The sequence below is a fragment of the Delphinus delphis genome, chromosome 7, assembly GCF_949987515.2.
Source record: "Delphinus delphis chromosome 7, mDelDel1.2, whole genome shotgun sequence".
Classification (NCBI taxonomy): Eukaryota; Metazoa; Chordata; class Mammalia; order Artiodactyla; family Delphinidae; genus Delphinus; species Delphinus delphis.
Window position 1 is genome coordinate 27,149,733 of NC_082689.1, and position 17,586 is coordinate 27,167,318.

At 39.8% G+C, this 17,586-nt stretch overlaps 1 protein-coding gene across 8 annotated transcripts in view; it reads right to left on the reverse strand.

Annotated features, from left to right (window-relative positions):
* Positions 1–13,632: 13,632 nt before the first annotated feature.
* Positions 13,633–17,586, reverse strand: part of MAP2 (microtubule associated protein 2) — a 145,940-nt gene continuing 141,986 nt past the window's right edge. For all 8 annotated transcript variants that reach the window (XM_060016187.1, XM_060016186.1, XM_060016185.1 and 5 more), the window contains one exon: positions 13,633–17,497. In XM_060016187.1, coding sequence (XP_059872170.1) covers positions 17,282–17,497 — 216 coding nt within the window. In that variant the 3' untranslated portion in view covers positions 13,633–17,281. The remainder of the gene's footprint in view (positions 17,498–17,586) is intronic.

Sequence of the window (17,586 nt, forward strand, 5' to 3'; positions counted from 1 at the left end):
TACCTCATGTGTGAATTTTCCAAAACACTGAAGAATGAATACTGGCCATTACTGCTTTCACATGAATTAAGGGCATCATGTGGATGATTCCAACTTCATCATAAGTGAGGAAAAGCTGACGTTCAGAGAGGCTAAGTTGCTTAAGTCCACACTGGTGGTAAATTACAGAGCAGGATTTGAAGTCATTTTGGACCGTGGGAGGGCGCAGCTCTTTCCTTAAGACTAAAGGGCACCAGTCTCTTCAACCAGTTGACCTCCTATCTATGTTGTCTCCTCCCTTGCCTTGGTTACATGAAAATCAGGCAGCATGAATCACATGTAATCACATTACATCTATTCAAATTGGGGTCTGCAAACGACAGCCTAGGCTAAATCCAGTCCTCTGTGTGCGCTAATAATGGTTTTTACATTTTTAAATGAAAAGAAAATTGAAATAAGAATAAAATTATGAGAAGTGAAAATTATATGAAATTCAAATTTCCATGTTGATCATTTGTTTACATGTTGTTCGTGGCTGTTTTCACACTACCAAGCAGAGCTGAGGAGACAGAGAAGGTATGGCTTGCAAAAACCTAAAGTATTTATTATCTGGCTCTTGTTTACAGACTCCTGATCTCCATTACTGGTTGCTTTTCATTTGTTTCCTTATTAATAAGAAAATAGTGTCTCATCAATTGTCATCAAAAGCATTTAAAGTGAAAAACTAATGGATGTACAACAAATTGGCAAAGATAAAAATATTACAGTGGGGAAAATCCCTCTATTGTGGGAATAAAAAGTAGCACATGATTTCTGGAGACAATTTTACTACATGTGTAAACAGTTCTTATAAATCTGGATACCCTTGGACTCAATAATTCCATTTCTATAAAATTTTGCTAAGGAAATAGACATCTGTACAGAGATGTAGGAAAGGAGAATCATTTATAATAGTGAAAATTTATAAACAGACCAAGTGTCCAAACATGTATAATTAGCTAAGTAACTTATAGTATATCCATCAAATGGAATGTAATAAAGTCATTAAAAAGAATAATGCACACCTACATTTACTGAGTTGAAACATGTGCATAATACATGTTTAGGGGAAAACATCATGGTACACAAGAACATGTATAGTATGTTCTTTTAGTAAAATTATATGTTCTGGGGCTGCCCTGGTGGAGCAGTGGTTGAGAGTCCGCCTGCCGATGCAGGGGACACGGGTTCGTGCCCCGGTCCGGGAAGATCCCACATGCTGCGGAGCGGCTAGGCCCATGAGCCATGGCCGCTGAGCCTGCGCTTCCGGAGCCTGTGCTCCGCAATGGGAGAGGCCACAACAGTGAGAGGCCCGCATACCGCAAAAAACAAAAACAAAAAAAACAAAAAATTATATGTTGCGGTATTTCATTAAGTGTGATCTTTAAAAATATAAAAGGTGGAACGGCAGAAAATATAGCATTTACTGAGTTTTAAGTACTCTATTAGACAAACCTAAACGTTATTTCATTTAAAATTCCCAACAATCCTGTAAGCTATTCACTCATTTTTAATTTAATTATATTTTTAATGTACTTAAAATTGTCTCCACTTTATGAGTGTTGAAACTGAGGCACAAAAAATTGCCCAAAGTTACATAACCAGTAAGCAGTAAGGCCAGGATTAGAAAGCTCATGTTCTTTATACCCTACACCACAGTTTCCTATCAGGGATCAGGTTGAATATTTTATTTTAATAAAAATCAAACAGTAAACTTTAGTATGTTCTTTTACTATAAATGGCTGAGGCCCTTCCTGAGATACAGCCATGTTTCATGGGAAAACTGTGGGAATTCCAATCAGAGAGATCCATGTCATTCACTGCTTAACCATTTACTGTCTGCATGATACTGAACGAGTTATTTAGCCCAATGAGTTCTTCTTTCCTTAAAATAAAATGGACATAATGATATTTATCTCATAGAGTTATTGTGAAGATTAAAAGAAGCAATATAAGCACATAAAAAAGCATATTAAAAAAGCATGTAAGACATACTTGAAAAGCAATAAACTTTGATTCCCTTAAGAATGTAATAAACGATGAGTACCATAATTTACCCCTGTGTGTCTACATATGGATTTCTAAAATACTAAGCAGTGACCATGTAATTTAATTTTGTACCTTAAGACTGGTTGTCATCAGTTTAGAGCTACTAATTTAGAAATCCTTATTTTGTCTTTGAAGGAAATGATGCTAAAGGAAGAGACTGACTTATCACAGACATAGCAATCATTCTCTGAGTCCTTGATGTAAAATTTATACAGCCCTTCCATTACAGACAAGCACACTTTACATCTAGAGATATTACTTAGCATGCCTAAGAATGACATTTGTCTGCTAAAAAAATATATGTTAGCTGGCAAGAAAAATATCTAATTCTTCAAAAGAATGATTTGGGAAATTTCCTTTCTGATAGTGTTAGGACTACAACTTAGCAAGTTAGAAAAATACCAACAATCGAGGAATGGTTGCTATGGGATCCTCTTGCAGGTGTCATGGCTGGGGTACCGAAATAGCTGAGTACAGTCCTAGCCATTGGTTCAAACACAAGAAAACAGATTGAGTCAAGTGTCTTGAATAGGGAAAAGTGGCACCTGTGTTTGATACACCTTTAAAACAAGGGAGTTTCATCTTGTTCCATGATCTGTGCTGTGCCACATCTGGTAATTTTCATCTCTATTTTTCTAGCATTTTTTAAAACAAGCCAAACAGACTTCTCTTGATGTTTACTTCTTTTACTGATATCACACCTAGAATCTTCCTTTCCAGTGTATGAAATTGATTCTGTGAAACTTTGATGTCTCTGTAGAAAATTGGTGAGAAATTTCGCTATAAAAATGGAATGACATTGAATGTGTCTGTGAAATTCAGGAGGAAGTATTCTACTTCCTCTCATATTTAATCCATGCTCCATAAAGAGTGGAAGGCCCATTTATGCTCTGATATTTAATATGATTTCATTTTTTATTGGTAAAAATTTTCCTTACAAAGCATAGGTAAATGCCCCATCTCCTCTGGGATTTTTTTTTTTTTTTTTTTGCGGTACGCAGGCCTCTCACTGCTGTGGCCACTCCTGTTGTGGAGCACAAGCTCCGGACGCGCAGGCTCAGCGGCCATGGCTCACGGGCCCAGCCGCTCCGCGGCATGTGGGATATTCCCGGAACCGAGGCACGAACCCGCGTCCCCTGCATCGGCAGGCGGACTCTTAACCACTTCGCTGGCGCCACCAGGGAAGCCCTTGGATTTTTCTTGAAGTTGTGTTGCTGCTAATGTGCTTCTCCAATTAAGCACCATGGTGCTTGATCCAGATGATTCCTCTGACATCAGGAATGAAAGCAAGCACAGGCAACATAATTGGGAAGAACTACAACCCTGCTGTAAGAGCTGGCTGCAGACTGAACCCCCTTTTTATTCTTCTATGAGAAATTCTTCTCATTTCCCAAGCAATTGAAAACTAACTTAATTTTAGAATGGGCATGTCATAGAATATTTAAAGTGTGCTCACATGCATGTATGTGCAAAACCAGGAATGAGATCAAAATATCAATAGAATATAATTCAAAGGCGATTATGTACAAATGATTCCATGATTGTATAATGCAGTCAAGTCTATCTGGAGAAGAAATCACAATAAATTATATAGCCCAAATTAATCTAGTGTGGTTTTCCAGACTGGCCTTGAAGGCAGAGGTTTTTAAATTCATCAACTCATCATCTATTACAATTCTAATGTTTAAATGAGAAAACTCAGTAATCTTCATCTGAGAATCACAAATCACTCTGCAAATCTAATTGGCTAAAACACAAGGACATAAAGAAGAATTATTATCTTCATTTTTGTGGCTGAAAGCTTTGGTTCAAAGATTTAATCTAAGACCAACAAATGAAGCAGTTATGAAACAGACATTAATCTCTTCCTTTTAACCCCTGAGATCCTACTGAGACGCTTCATATACTTACAAAGTCTGTTTACTCTTTTTAAAAATTTGATTCATGCTATTATATAAAAAATAAATCTACTTATATTCATTTAGAAGCCAGTATAGAGTGAGCAGTCATGTGCCAGCAAGATAGGAAATGCAAGTGTTTGTGAATGAGGGGAAATACAAACTAGTTTTCAAAAATAGTCATCGGGACTGATAGGGTGAGTTGCCAAAGTGAAGAGAGCTTGCCTTTTCACCCTTGACAATGCTGACAAATACTGTGTGCCCTGGATGAAGGGCGTTTCCAGAAGGAAACATTTATATTCAAAGTTCCCCAAGCTACGAGTGGGAAATGCATTGCAGATTGCCCTTTCCGAGCTGGAGAAGATATTTCTTTGCCACTGGCTCAGTTATGTAATTTGCCCCAGGTCATATGTAAGTGAAATGAAGAAGTACAGCCCAAGAACCCTGTTCTAGCTTCAGCATTCACCATCGTTCTGCAAAGTCACCGATCTATTCTAGAATTCAACAGCTTCTCATTTCTCACGTTTGGCAGACTCCCTGCAGATTTTAACCCTATGCAACATCTACTCCTGTGGTTTCTGTGACATTTTCTCTTAGTCCCATCCCTCAAATGGCTGGTCCTCAGTTTTTATGATTAACCCCCTTTTTTTCCCTCTCTGCTTGTCCCTTAAGTATAGGAATTACACTGTTTCATTTTGGATTTTTTAACTCCTCTCTTTTGTGAGCCCAGCCTACATGAGTTCATCCATTCTCCAGGACTAATATCATCATTCGTATGTTAGGAATTTTTCAAAGCCCTGTTTCAGATTATGAGGAAAGGAGAACAAATGTCAAGTATTTATGGGAACATAGCAAAATTAATAACACTGTACTGGTCCTTGCTGACATGAAGAATGTTATTTCTAGATGACTTGATGTTTCATCCTTAAACAAAATAAATGGAGCTAAGGTAACTGATGTTTAATGAGTGGATGTCAAGAACAAATAAAAAAGTGGAAAAAAAGACCTTTTCTCTGCTTAAGATCAAAGTCTTAGGGGCAGTGGACAAATTAAGAATTAGCATTGATGATGACATAGGAAGAGTTAAGTCTAAAATCACTGAACCAAGGAGGGACTGTTGCAGCCTGCATCCTACCGACTCATGATGTTTTGAAACTTAGCGTCTCTAACTTTCCTTAAAACTAGGAACATCTGCAGAGATCTACAACAGGGAAGTTGTGGACCTAGGGTGGTCACCAACACTGCATTCATGTCAACTAAATTCACTCATCCTAAGGGATGATGCCTGAACTAAGAGAGAACCACACTCTGGGATGAACGGCAAGAGCATTGCTCATTATTGAGCAGTACGGTTGGGTTAGAAATGATTGGGGCAAGCCACCCCCTTCCTCTTATTCACTCTCCCTGGCTTGGAACCATCTGGAATCTGGGGTGGTACTCATATACCCATCTTTGGTCATGATTCTACTTCTAAGATCCAGATATGAACTGACAAATTCCTGAGATTTCCTAATGAACACTCCACTGACACCATGTCCTCTCCACCTGCCTACCTCATTTTTGTCAATGGCATTATCATCCACTTGGTTACCCAAGTTATAAACCTCACGTTTATTTCTCCTTCTCTATTAACCAATTCACATCCTGTGGTCTCCAAGTTCTGTCCCTTTTACGTTGAGGGTCTTAAGCATCTTTCTTCCTCTAGATGTTCGCTGCTGCTCTCCTAACTCAGGCTCTTAGTCACCTCTCCCTAGTTTTCCCAGCTCTAGCCCCTTCTTTCCAGTCCAATCTCCACACTGCTGCCAAAATTACTCTTCTAAAACTCAGATCTGGTCACATCATTTCTTCTCCTCACCTGTAATGACTGCTCTAGCGTACACAATAGAATCCCCAAGCTTGTGAATATGATAGAAGACCCAATATCTATCTCCAAGCTTTTTTTTTTTTCTTGGCCTCATTTCCTCTGACCTACCTTATGCTCCAGGTACACCAAACAGTTTCATGTTCTCAGAATGTGTCCTCCACTCATGCCTTTATGCATTGCTTTAGAAATCCCCTTTTATTCCCTGCCCCTGCTGGACTCCTTTTTCCCCATAGGTTTTGTGTAAACTTGAGTTTCTACCACTTATCACTGTTTATCCTGGGCTGTGGTGTGTCATATATGATCTGCCTCCCTCACTTGACTCTCAATGCCTTGAGGCCATTGGACCAGATGAGGATGCAGCATTCAGTAAGTGTTTGTGGCATTTATTCGTTTCCTATTTAAAAAGGTATACACATTTTGAGGCTACTCTAGCCCAAAGTGCAGAAAACACAGAAGAATTTTAGAATTGGACTTTTTTTTTGGCCTGAGAATCTACTGCATGGCTGGCCTGACTGACAGCAGGACACAAAAGTGAGAGTGAAAAATTGTCCCTGTCCATGTGCAGATTTATAAAGGAAATGGTCTCCAGGACTTTGTTTCTGTGTGATTAAGGACACAAAAAGGGGATAGAGAGATGGATTGGATAGAGGAGGTTGATGAGGGGATTTCTTTGGACAGAGATGCCATGCTGTCTGTCACACTTCTGGGGGAGGTCTGGGGAGCTGTTGCCTTGTTGCCTTGTAACCCTAAGTTTAATAAAAAGAGGATTTAAGTGCTTGGAGAGCACTGAAATGTGTTCCCTGATGTTGGGAGACACTAGATTTCTACAGGCTGGAGAAATCCAGCAGCCAAAGAAGGGCTGATGGCTCTGGTTCTGGTACCCTTCAGCGCTTTTTCATTTTTTAACCCTAGGCAACATCTACCCTATGCGATCCCACCTCGCGGCCTGTGAGATCCTAGTTCCCCGACGAGGGATTGAACCTGGGCCCTGGGCAGTGAAAGCATGGAGTCCTAACCACTGAACCACCAGGGAATTCCCTAGAAGCGCTTCTAAGCTGGAATTTGCCTCGACTCCCAGAGTAAGGAGGGTTGGTAATACAAGAGGGCCAGGCAAGGGCCGGGCGGGAGAGGGAGCTGGAGAAAGTTGTCTTAGGTCCTGTCCAGTAGGGCTGCCTGGATGGGAGAGAAGCCTCAGCAGAAAGAGGCTGGAGGTACACCCCTGGAAGCCCACAGAGAAAGAGAAAAAAAATCCGCTAAACCACCTGCCTGTCATGGGATGCCCAGTCTCCAATCAAGGAAGACGTCTCCTATTCCCATAGTTTTCCTTATTCCCCCAGCTTTATCCCTAGAGGGAGCAAAAGCAGCTTTGTCAGGAAGAAGAGAGAGTTGAGTCCACAGAGAAGAAAGCAGGCTTGATGCCTGAGGCAAATCTCTGCTACAAATCTTATAACATCAGCTCTGGAGTTTTGACTATTCCATGGGCTGTGTATTTTAATTTCTGAATTCAGACTTTTTAATAATTGAGATTCTTTTTATAGCCAGAAGAATGTTATCATCTAAGAGTGACTAAAACGTCACGAGTCTGTCCAAGCCTTCAGCTTGAGTCAGGGGAAGATTTCTTTCACTGCATAATGTTTAAAGGAACGGCGAGAGACAAAACTAAATTTGTGTCTTGATCACAACTTACATGCGTCATGCTTGTTCAACACATTGGTTACATAGGAAAAGAAAAAATATTAATACTTGGGTGTCCACATAATGAGTGCTTTCTGATTTTTCTACAGTTGAAGCAAAAAACATGGCTGAGGAGCTCCTCTTGTTATCTATTTGTGTCTTAGTTTTCTGATGTTAATGAAAATCTTTTGTTTACTCATATTAAAAGTTAGACTATCAGAAGTGTGTATTCCACATCTAAAGCTTGAGCAGGCATTCTTACATTTTATGCTATGAATTGTAGGTACCTGTTTTACAAGGAAAATCTAAGTGACATGCCATGCTTGTAATGAAAGCAAGAAATTTAATTCAGTTATTGGTGTCATAATAGAGAAAGAAAAACAGCCTTTAAGAAAGCTGCATGGCGCTGGAAGCAAGAGTAATGTTAAAATACAGTCATCCCTCAGTATCTGCTGGGGACTGGTTCCAGGACCGGCCTCGCTGCAGATACCAAAATCTGGGGATGCTTAAATCCTCTATGTAAAATGGTCTGGTACAGTCGGCCCTCTGCATCTGCAGATTCTGCATCTGCGGGTTCTGTGGTTGGTTGAATCCAGGGATGCAGGACACATGGAAACGGAGAGTCAACAGTGTTTAGCAACTGACACATCATCATAAATATATACAATAGAAAAATGCTTTTATTCTCTAAACAATATGAATTACGAAATTGCTTGTCAAGTGATGTGTGTTTTGGCACAAACAGTTCATCCAATTTTCCTAATAATTTCCAAATATATTGGTGATTTTCAGCAATGTCTGGTTGAACTTTGCTTGACGTAGGAGTCACTCACTAAATGATGCCTTTGTATGAGCCGTGACTTGACATAGAGAAGGGCAGAAAATTGTCCCAATAGTTCCCATTTAATTGTCATTGAATGGCTTGCATTTATTTTTTTAAAAAAAGAAAATTTCTCTTTACATACATGATATTGTTTAGGATCCACAATCCTGTCATTGTTTGCTGAATACGAACAAAATACGAACGAGCAAAATATGAACATTTTTCTAGCCCTCATAATGCTGAGATTTTTACATAATATCTATTTGGTATCTTTATCATTGTCAGGAAAATTGTTTATTAGAATATTTAATTGGATCAACTCTAATCCATTAGACCAGATGAGACATCTCGGGCTGCTTAGGTTCAAATTCCAGCTTTGCCCATTAACTTTTAAACAACCTCTCTATTTTTCTCATCTGTTAAATGGGGATGCTGATAATTACAGTACTCATAGGAGTCAACATGTTTATAAGGTTGCCTATAAGAGGCAATCACTAAATAAGTATAAAATTAATGTTAAGGCCACTCCATTTGGGCTTTTGGTGGGTTTCAGATGGAGATGAATTTCAACAGGGACCATAAAAGGCTTTCCCTTAGGCACTGTTAACCCTGCATGGTCCCATGGGGCCTATATGTTGCTCACAACCTCCTGTTGTTGGCCTCAGGAGCCCCGATTACCTCCTCAGTGCCTATTGCCCGTCCCTATACTCTGGTGAGAGTTAAAAGTCTTGTGGTGACTGCAGTTCTTACAGGCAACTGTAGGAGAGGAGTCTGGGGAAAAAATGAAGACTGGTACCAGCTGGCCATAGCCAAAGTATGGTTATATGAGCACCAGGTACCCGCCTACCAGAAAGCCCAAAACTGCTGTCTCCCCTGTAGGGTTCCAGTCTTCTTCTGACTTGGAGAACAATGCATGCATAGCAATAGTTGAGAAAAAGCTGTGGCAGGCTGGCTAGCGGCCAGCAGGTTGCTAGAAGCCAGCATAGACAATCTGGACTTCCTTGAACTGGCATGCACAAGCCAGTCCTCTAGAGGCCCTGAGGGGATCATAGCAACTGGTGATGCCTGGAAGGCAGGACTTTTGGGGGCACTGCAACAGGATCTTGGAAGCTCTCTGCTGTACCAAGCATTAACCTCATAGAGGCTAGGAATTGGAGGTGTCTATGACACCTGTGGGAATAGGCCTGGGTGGCAAAGGGCAGGCACTGATAAGGAGGAGCTTGGAAAGCAAGTCCTTTAATATTATAACAACTTATTCAACTGGATAAAGTGTATGTTGACTGAAGATCAGCCCTGGGTTTAAGAACATGTCACTCGCTTGACTAGGTTAGAACATCCTTCCGCTATGCCTTTCTTCTACTTCTAAAAGTAATAGGCAAGTATCCCATAAGTTCAGGCCTACTAAGTAAGATGATAGCTTTTGCCATTTCTCACTTGACAAGGACATTTTTATTTATCATAGCGTGGGGAAAGAAGGAAATATACTCCACTGCATTCTTCTTTTTTCTCTGCTTTATGATAAAGGTGGGAGCAGAATCTTAAATGTGTTTATTACGAACATGAAATTACCAGATTATTTGATGGTAAATAATTACCAATTAGTAATAAATGATGGTAAATAATTACCAATTAGTAATAAACATACTGGTTAAAAGGGTGTTTTTTTCTTTTTTCTTGAGACAGGGCAAAATCTATTGAATATTGATTTCTCAGGCTCCCAGTCTCCCTGAGGATTCTGATCTGACCTACCCCACCTGACCTTTTCCTTCCCCCACTGTAGGACTGGGGCTTATGCTTTTGGGTTTTTGTTTCACAGAATGAGGAAGAAATTGGGAGGGAGAGAGGGAGGGAGAAACAAGTGAGTTTAGGCCAGAGGTTACAAACTCTAAATCCCACAGTGGTAAGCAAAAGGGAATAATGTGGGCTGGGAGGAACAATAGGCACAGATGGGTGCCGTGGCCGAGGGGAGGCCACACGATTTTATCTCATCATTCATGGACCAGCTCCAGTTAATTATCGTGAATGCGGGCCTACTGTTGCCAAATCTTTTAACTTTTCAAAGATCCAAATCTGGGATTTTGTGTGTATGTGTGTGTGTGAATCTTCTTGAGTTTAAAAACAGGGTGCGAACCAAACAAAGCACAGCTGGAGGCCACAGGTCTATTACCTCAACGAGGCCTGGGGGTAGGAGATTTTGGTGGAATTTGAGGGCAAAGTGGGAACAGCTGTGGTGTGTTTGTGATGAAAAGGCATGAGAAGAAAAAAGGCGGCTTTAAGGGTGTGTCTGTGGTGTTTCTTTAAGGTACTTAAGAAAACCTAGGAAGGACAGTATTTTGAAACAATTTTAGGTTGCTGGAAAGAGTACTTTTGACAGAGACAACATTCTAGCCTTGAATTATAAGTAAGTAAGTGCCACATCACAAAAGAGGAACATTTCCCCCCCATAAGCTGCACAGAGGGTTATCCTGCCCTCCTACATTATATCTGAGTTAATTTGTCTCTTCTTTGCCTTAATTAATTAAAAAAAGCTTTCATTGTGTCACATAGCTAATTATTAGAGAAATGCAAATCAAAACCTCAATGAGGTATCACCTCACACCTGTCAGAATGGTCATCATTAAAAAGTCTACTGGGGGGGTTCCCTGGTGGCGCAGTGGTTGAAAGTCCCCCTGCCGATGCAGGGGACGCGGGTTTGTGCCCCGGTCCGGGAAGATCCCACATGCCGCGGAGCGGCTAGGCCCGTGAGCCATGGCCGCTGAGCCTGCGCGTCCGGAGCACCGCAACGGGAGAGGCCACAGCAGTGAGAGGCCCGCGTACCGCAAAAAAAAAAAAAAAAAAAAAAAAAAAAAAAAAAAAAAAAAAGTCTACAAACAGCAAACGTTGGAGAGGACGTGGAGAAAAGGGAACCCTTGTACACTGTTGGTGGGAATGTAAATTGGTGCAGCCATTCTGAAAGACAGTATGGAGGTTCCTTAAAAAGCTAAAAATAGAACCACCATATGACCCAGCAATCCCACTCCTGGGTATATATCTGAAAAAATTGATAACACTAATTCAAAAAGATACATGCACCCCAAATGTTCATAGCAGCACTATTTATAATAGCCAAGACATGGAAGAAATCCCAGTGCCTATCAACAAATGACTGGATTAAGAAGTTGTGGTATATATACAATGGAATATTACTCAGCCATAAAAAGAATAAGATACTGCCATTTGCAGCAATGTGATTGGACCTACAGTTCTATGCTTAGTGGAATAAGTTGGACAGAGAAAGACAAATACTATATCATATCGCTTATATGTGGAATCTAAAATATGATACAAGTGAATGTATTTACAAGACAGCAAAAGACTCACAGACATAGAAAACAAACTTATGGTTACCAAAGGGGAGAAGGAGGTGGGGAGGGACAAATTAGAATCACAGTATTAACAGATATGAACTACTATACCTAAAATAGATAAGCAACAAGGATTTACTGTATGGCACTGGGAATTATACCCAATATTTTATAATAACCTATAATGGAATATAATCTGCAAAAATACTTAATCATTATACTGTACACCTGAAACAATATTGTAAATCTACTTCAATTAGCAAAAAAAAAGACTTTTATCGTGATTCCTACTACCAGACAGACGTCTTAATCCCTTGTGGTTTAAAGACTTCCTTTACGAAGTATAACACAGATGTTAATCTTAAAAAATTACTATAGGAAAACTCTAATGATTTTGGCTATATTGCTCCAAATCTGTATTATTACCAAAGGAAGAGTAAATAGAACGTGATGACACTATTGGTAGAAGAAGTAGGTTTCAGTCAAGTGAGAATATGAGTCTGGAAAACCTTCAGTACAAAAGTAATTCTTCCACCAGTCACACGTTTCTACCACTTGAAAACTAACCTCTTCGACATCGGAGTCGGTGACATTGTCTGAACAGTTTTAGGAGTGATTTTTACCTGTTAGGGGTCTCTGCCACGGAGCTCTTCCTCCTTGAACACGTTAGCAGCGACTGGATGAGCCGACGCTTCTCAAGCTTTAACGGGCCGGTGAAATCACCTAGGGGAATGTTGTAAATTGGCCTGGGTGGAGCCTGAGGATTTGCATTTTGAACAAGCTCCCAGGTGAAGCTGCGCACAATCTAAGCAGCAAGGAGCTAAAGGATGAATAAAGATAGAGAGTAGGGCTTGTGGACGTCGAGGATGTCTGTTTTCACGGCCTGCACGGCACTGATTTCTCTCTCTTCTGGCAGTAGCAGCCTGACTTGACTTTGGAGGAAATAGTTTCTCTCCATGGTTAGTTTATGGAGTTCAGATAAGGCCACTTCTCCCTTTACTCTCCACCTACCCCAACCACCTGCGATAGAGTCGGGTCTGTGACCCACCCTCGCCAATCAGCATAAGTGAGCAGGTGACCCACGTAATGCAATGATTTTCAGAGCTTGGATTTTGGCTAGTGCTGTTGGGAAAGAGGCTTCCTTTGGGAGGCTGTGAAACCTGGAGCTCCCAGTAATCATAGGGAGAGAGGTGCCTGCCTGAGGATGAAGACAACATAGAGGAAGCAGAACGAAAATTTGAAAAAAAGAAAAATTCCTGATGACATCTTTTGAGAGCCTAGATCCAGAGTTGAAAAAAGAGTCTTTTTTATTTTATAATTTTTTAAAACATATTTCTTTTATTTATTTATTTATTTTTGGCTGCATTGGGTCTTCATTGCTGCGCGTAGGCCCCCCTCCAGCTGCCGCGAGCGGTGGCCTCTCCCGCCGCAGAGCACAGGCTCCAGGTGCGCGGGCTTCAGCAGTCGTAGCACGCGGGCTCAGTGCTCGTGGCTGGTGGGCTCCAGAGCGCAGGCTCAGTAGTCGTGGCGCAGGGGCCCAGTTGCTCCGCGGCACGTGGGATCTTCCCGGACCAGGGCTCAAACCTGTGTCCCCTGTATTGGCAGGCGGGCTCCTAACCAATGCACCACCAGGGAAGCCCCAAGAAAGAGTCTAAATGACATTTTTTGAGTGCCTGGATACATCCTTGCCTGAGGCAGATACTCCTGCCTAGTTGGATACTTGAGCCAATAAATTTGCTTTTATACTTAGGCCAATTCGAGTTTCTGTCACTTGCAACAGATAGCATCCTGCTAATACAGTAGTGAGAGGGCCTGACACATAGTAGGCATTCAGCAAATAACTGTAGCCTTCTCTTCTAATTTTTCTTTGGTTGGATTGAGGAATTTATATTAGATTAGATTAGATCATATTATATATTATGTTTTTTTTCCAGAGAAGAAGAAACAATCTGAAACTATCAGTTAGGTGACAAGCAACTTTATTTTGCAAAACAATCACTATACAGCAACAAATACATTTGCAAATTTTGCTTGAAAAACATGAACTAACTACAACCAGCCATTGAAGAAATGCCTTTCTATGGTAACAGGCTCTAGAATTATCAGAAGAAAGAAACCCCCCACAGATTTGTAGCGGCATGTTGGAACCTTGGAATCCCAGCATACAGAGTATACTTTTTGTTGATTTTTTTTTTCTTTTTGCTAAAGTTGAAGTAGATCTTCATGATTGACATTTTAGGAGTCTAAAAATAAGCTTTTTCCTGCCAGGGACTTGGCCTCAACCTACATACCCAGGCTAAAAATCCTAGGTGTTAAAAAACAAACATCAATGCTAATTTTAGCACATCAGTCTTTGAAGGAATGTGTAGAATTTGCCTTTCCAAGCCATGGATCTATCTTTTCTGGCCACTTAGACCATGAATAGTTTATTTTCCTCCTTTCTGTGGCATGAAAAATAGGAGAAAATACTATACTTGTAGCTATGTCAGAATCAACCACATTGAGATTATTTCTTTAATAATATTGACATATTTTGGCTGATGACCCATTTCCTGCTCTATAACTATATGAGTGTGTGGAGAAGGTCAGCTACCATCAAGTACATCTTTCCATTTAACCAAGTTCTCTCTTCAGCCTTCTTCAGTGATACCTAGTTAGTGTGACACAGGTGTCTTGCTTGTGGGTGGGATTTTTAGCCCATCACCCTGCTGGAACTCAGCAGGAGAATCCAGAGAGAGTTGGTTCCTAAATGAACATGGCCTTTGAGACTCATCATGGACTCGGATCTCTCCTGCATCATTGTAAAGTACCCAATTATTGGTTGCAGGTGACCCAGAGAGAGTGAGTGGGCCTTTTAACTCTTCACAGCTCTGGATTACTTATGTTTCCTTAAACAGGTTCTCAAAGGCTAAAGCCAGAGAGAAACTGGCATTAATAGATCTAGAATTGGAACTATGAAGCCTTAATTTCTAGATCAGCGTATGGATGTCCCCACAAGAGTGGTGTTCAAAAAGCTTAATTTGTGTCGTTAATCTTGAGTGTAAAGGCAAGATGGGTTCCACCCCTTATCCCCATAAGAAGACATTTAGCCTGTGTTTCTCTCTTCTACTTGTACAAATTATCAGGTTCATTTTGTTAACTTTTTATAAAGAATTTGTATTTCCATACAAAGCAAGGGCATTTATTCATTATAATTTTGCTGTGATTTGAAGTAAACATTTGTTTTAATGCCAAATCTTATAACTTGGTACTTTATATAATCTTTATTTTAGACATGTATTTGTAAGAAACAATTTTAATATGTAGATCATGTTTACTTATTCTTAATGCTTATAAAAAATTTAAACCAGGTTGAAAAAAAATACTTGTTTCACAGGTTAAAACTGTTCTAACCAGCTGTTAACTTCAGCTTTAATCACTATCTAACACTACCAAACACATAAGAAAATACTGTTAAGTCTCCACACTCCTATTCTTTCTTCTCCTATATTCTGGTGCATTTCAAGGGAAGCTGATGAATAAAATGCCCAGATGGGACAAATCAAACCTCACAGCAATAATTAGGCAGAAAACAGACACATCCACAGTCCTAATCAGTCATTTCTAAATCTTTGTCCTATAAAATAACTGATCTATAAATAGTTTCAGAAATGTTTGCCTACGTAAAACCTCTTAGTTGAGAATGAATGGTGCACTTTTGCTCCTAGAGTTTCTTTTATGGAAGTCGCATTGGTTGTAATTTCCAACGGGTCACAAAATGGCACCCGCGTCTCTGTCTTTGCATCCCTTGGCTTCTTTCTTAGATGCTACTATACTAGCTTGTTGCCTCAGTCCATATTCATCATTTTTTTCCTTTATATTCGAGAACTGATTTGGCTCAAAGGAATCAAATGCCTACTGGACCATTTGCCTTTAACTGTTCAGATCCAGCCTACCATCCCTGAGCAAGAAAAAGAACAGATAAAATACTAGAAAGCATCCATCTAGCCTGGTAACCCACTGCCTTATTCAGGCTATTGACTATTTCATTGCTTATTCATAAATTTAAGATGAATGATTTGTAAAGTGAATTAATTAATAGATTTGTGATTTCTAGACCGCATCTAAAGTCAGAATGGTATTATCTACTGATAAATAATAGTGTTCCTTTACAGAGTACAATGTTGGAGTTATGAAAAAACTGATTTAGATATCTGCATCTCCAATATGTTATAGCTATAGCTTCTCAAAATACCGTATTTTTCCCTTCTGATCAAGGGATCTTTGGGTATGGAGGTCAAACATTTTCTATCAGATAATTTAATAAACAGGTACTATTTGGAAGAATGGGATAACATGCCCCCAAATCCCACTGTTAGTTTCAACTTTAGCAAATGGAAAAAAAAAAGAAAAAGAAATCTTAAGAAGTCTGTTTCATGAATGATTACAGGAATAAAACCCAAACTATCCTGTGATTCAAAATAAGATAAATCCATAATCTTACACCAACAATCTGTAAACCCTTTTATGTATAACTGGACCCACCCCCACAAACTCCATGTTGGTGAAAGCAAAGAAAAACAAATTTTTTCTAGCATCACGGGAGAGACTTGTATCTGGCACTAAAACAGGGTTACAGCTTTGAGTTGTTACAGAAAGCAACTTCATGCTAAAACTTTTTGTCTTTTTAAACTTTTTTTTAATAGGGAAAGAACCCTGCTAACACCTACTTTCACATACCTAAAACTGCAACACCAAAGGGTGCAGGAGACACAGATGCTGTGAATAAGGAAGTATAATATTCAAGTATATGAGGAAGTATCACAAATGGCCACAGAGAAATATATATATATTTATATCTATAATACTGTATCAAACAGATGGAAAAGGGGTGTGAAACTGGTAGTGTGTACACAAATCTAGCTGATCAACCAACGTTCTAATCAGACACGAGTCCACCCTAATGAAAGTGCTTCATTCCTAAGAGATGCACTTTATACCACTTCCTCAACCACAGCTCAAATGCGTCGTAACTATTTCTTAATTAGTTAAATAATTTATTGGATTGACTTATACTCTGATATAATTATCCAGGTCCCAAATGTTAATAACTTAATTGAATCTTTCTTCCCATTTATACAAAATAACGCTTTAAAAAAAACTTATTTCTTACATGCTCTTCCCTTCCTGCAATCAGACTCCTTGATTTAATTTAACCTGTAATAAGTTACAATGGGCAGCTTTTTATCTTTTCACCCAGCAACAAAATAGTGAAATGAGCAGCTTGGATTTTAACAAGGCCTTTCAGGATGTAGTGGATAGCCTTCAGGCACATGAAAGGTAGAAATGCAGTTTTTAAAATAATATTACTCCATGCAAAACAGAGCAGAGCAAAAATAATTGTCCAATTGTACTCATGTAAAGCCAGTATCTTCCTTTTACAAATGGAAATCAAGTCAATTTCTGCATATACTATTCTTTTTTAATATAAAATTGTAACAATTACTACAGTTTGGGAATGAGATTATTTATTTTATGGTTTGTAAAGAATGAATATAACACCTGCTCAGAGCCCACTCCTGCCAAGAGCTCATGCCTAAATAGTATTACTTCAATGCTAAACAAGAAATATTCACAAGCCCTGCTTAGCGAGTGCGGCAGTGACATCCTCGGCCAGGGTGGCAAGCTGGGGGGATTCGAGCAGGTTGATGCTTCCAGAAGAGGAGACGTTGCTGAGTCGTCGGGGGGATGCCACGCTGGATCTGCCTGGGGACTGCGTAATGATCTCAGCCCCGTGGTCCACACGGGCCTTAGCATGCTCTCTGAAGTTCAACTTTTGGCTGTCAATCTGTTTAAGACAAGCATCAGTCCTCGTTAACTCAAGCATCTTAACTGTTGCTTAGCTCTTTCTCTATATCCCAGAGCTGACGTTCATGT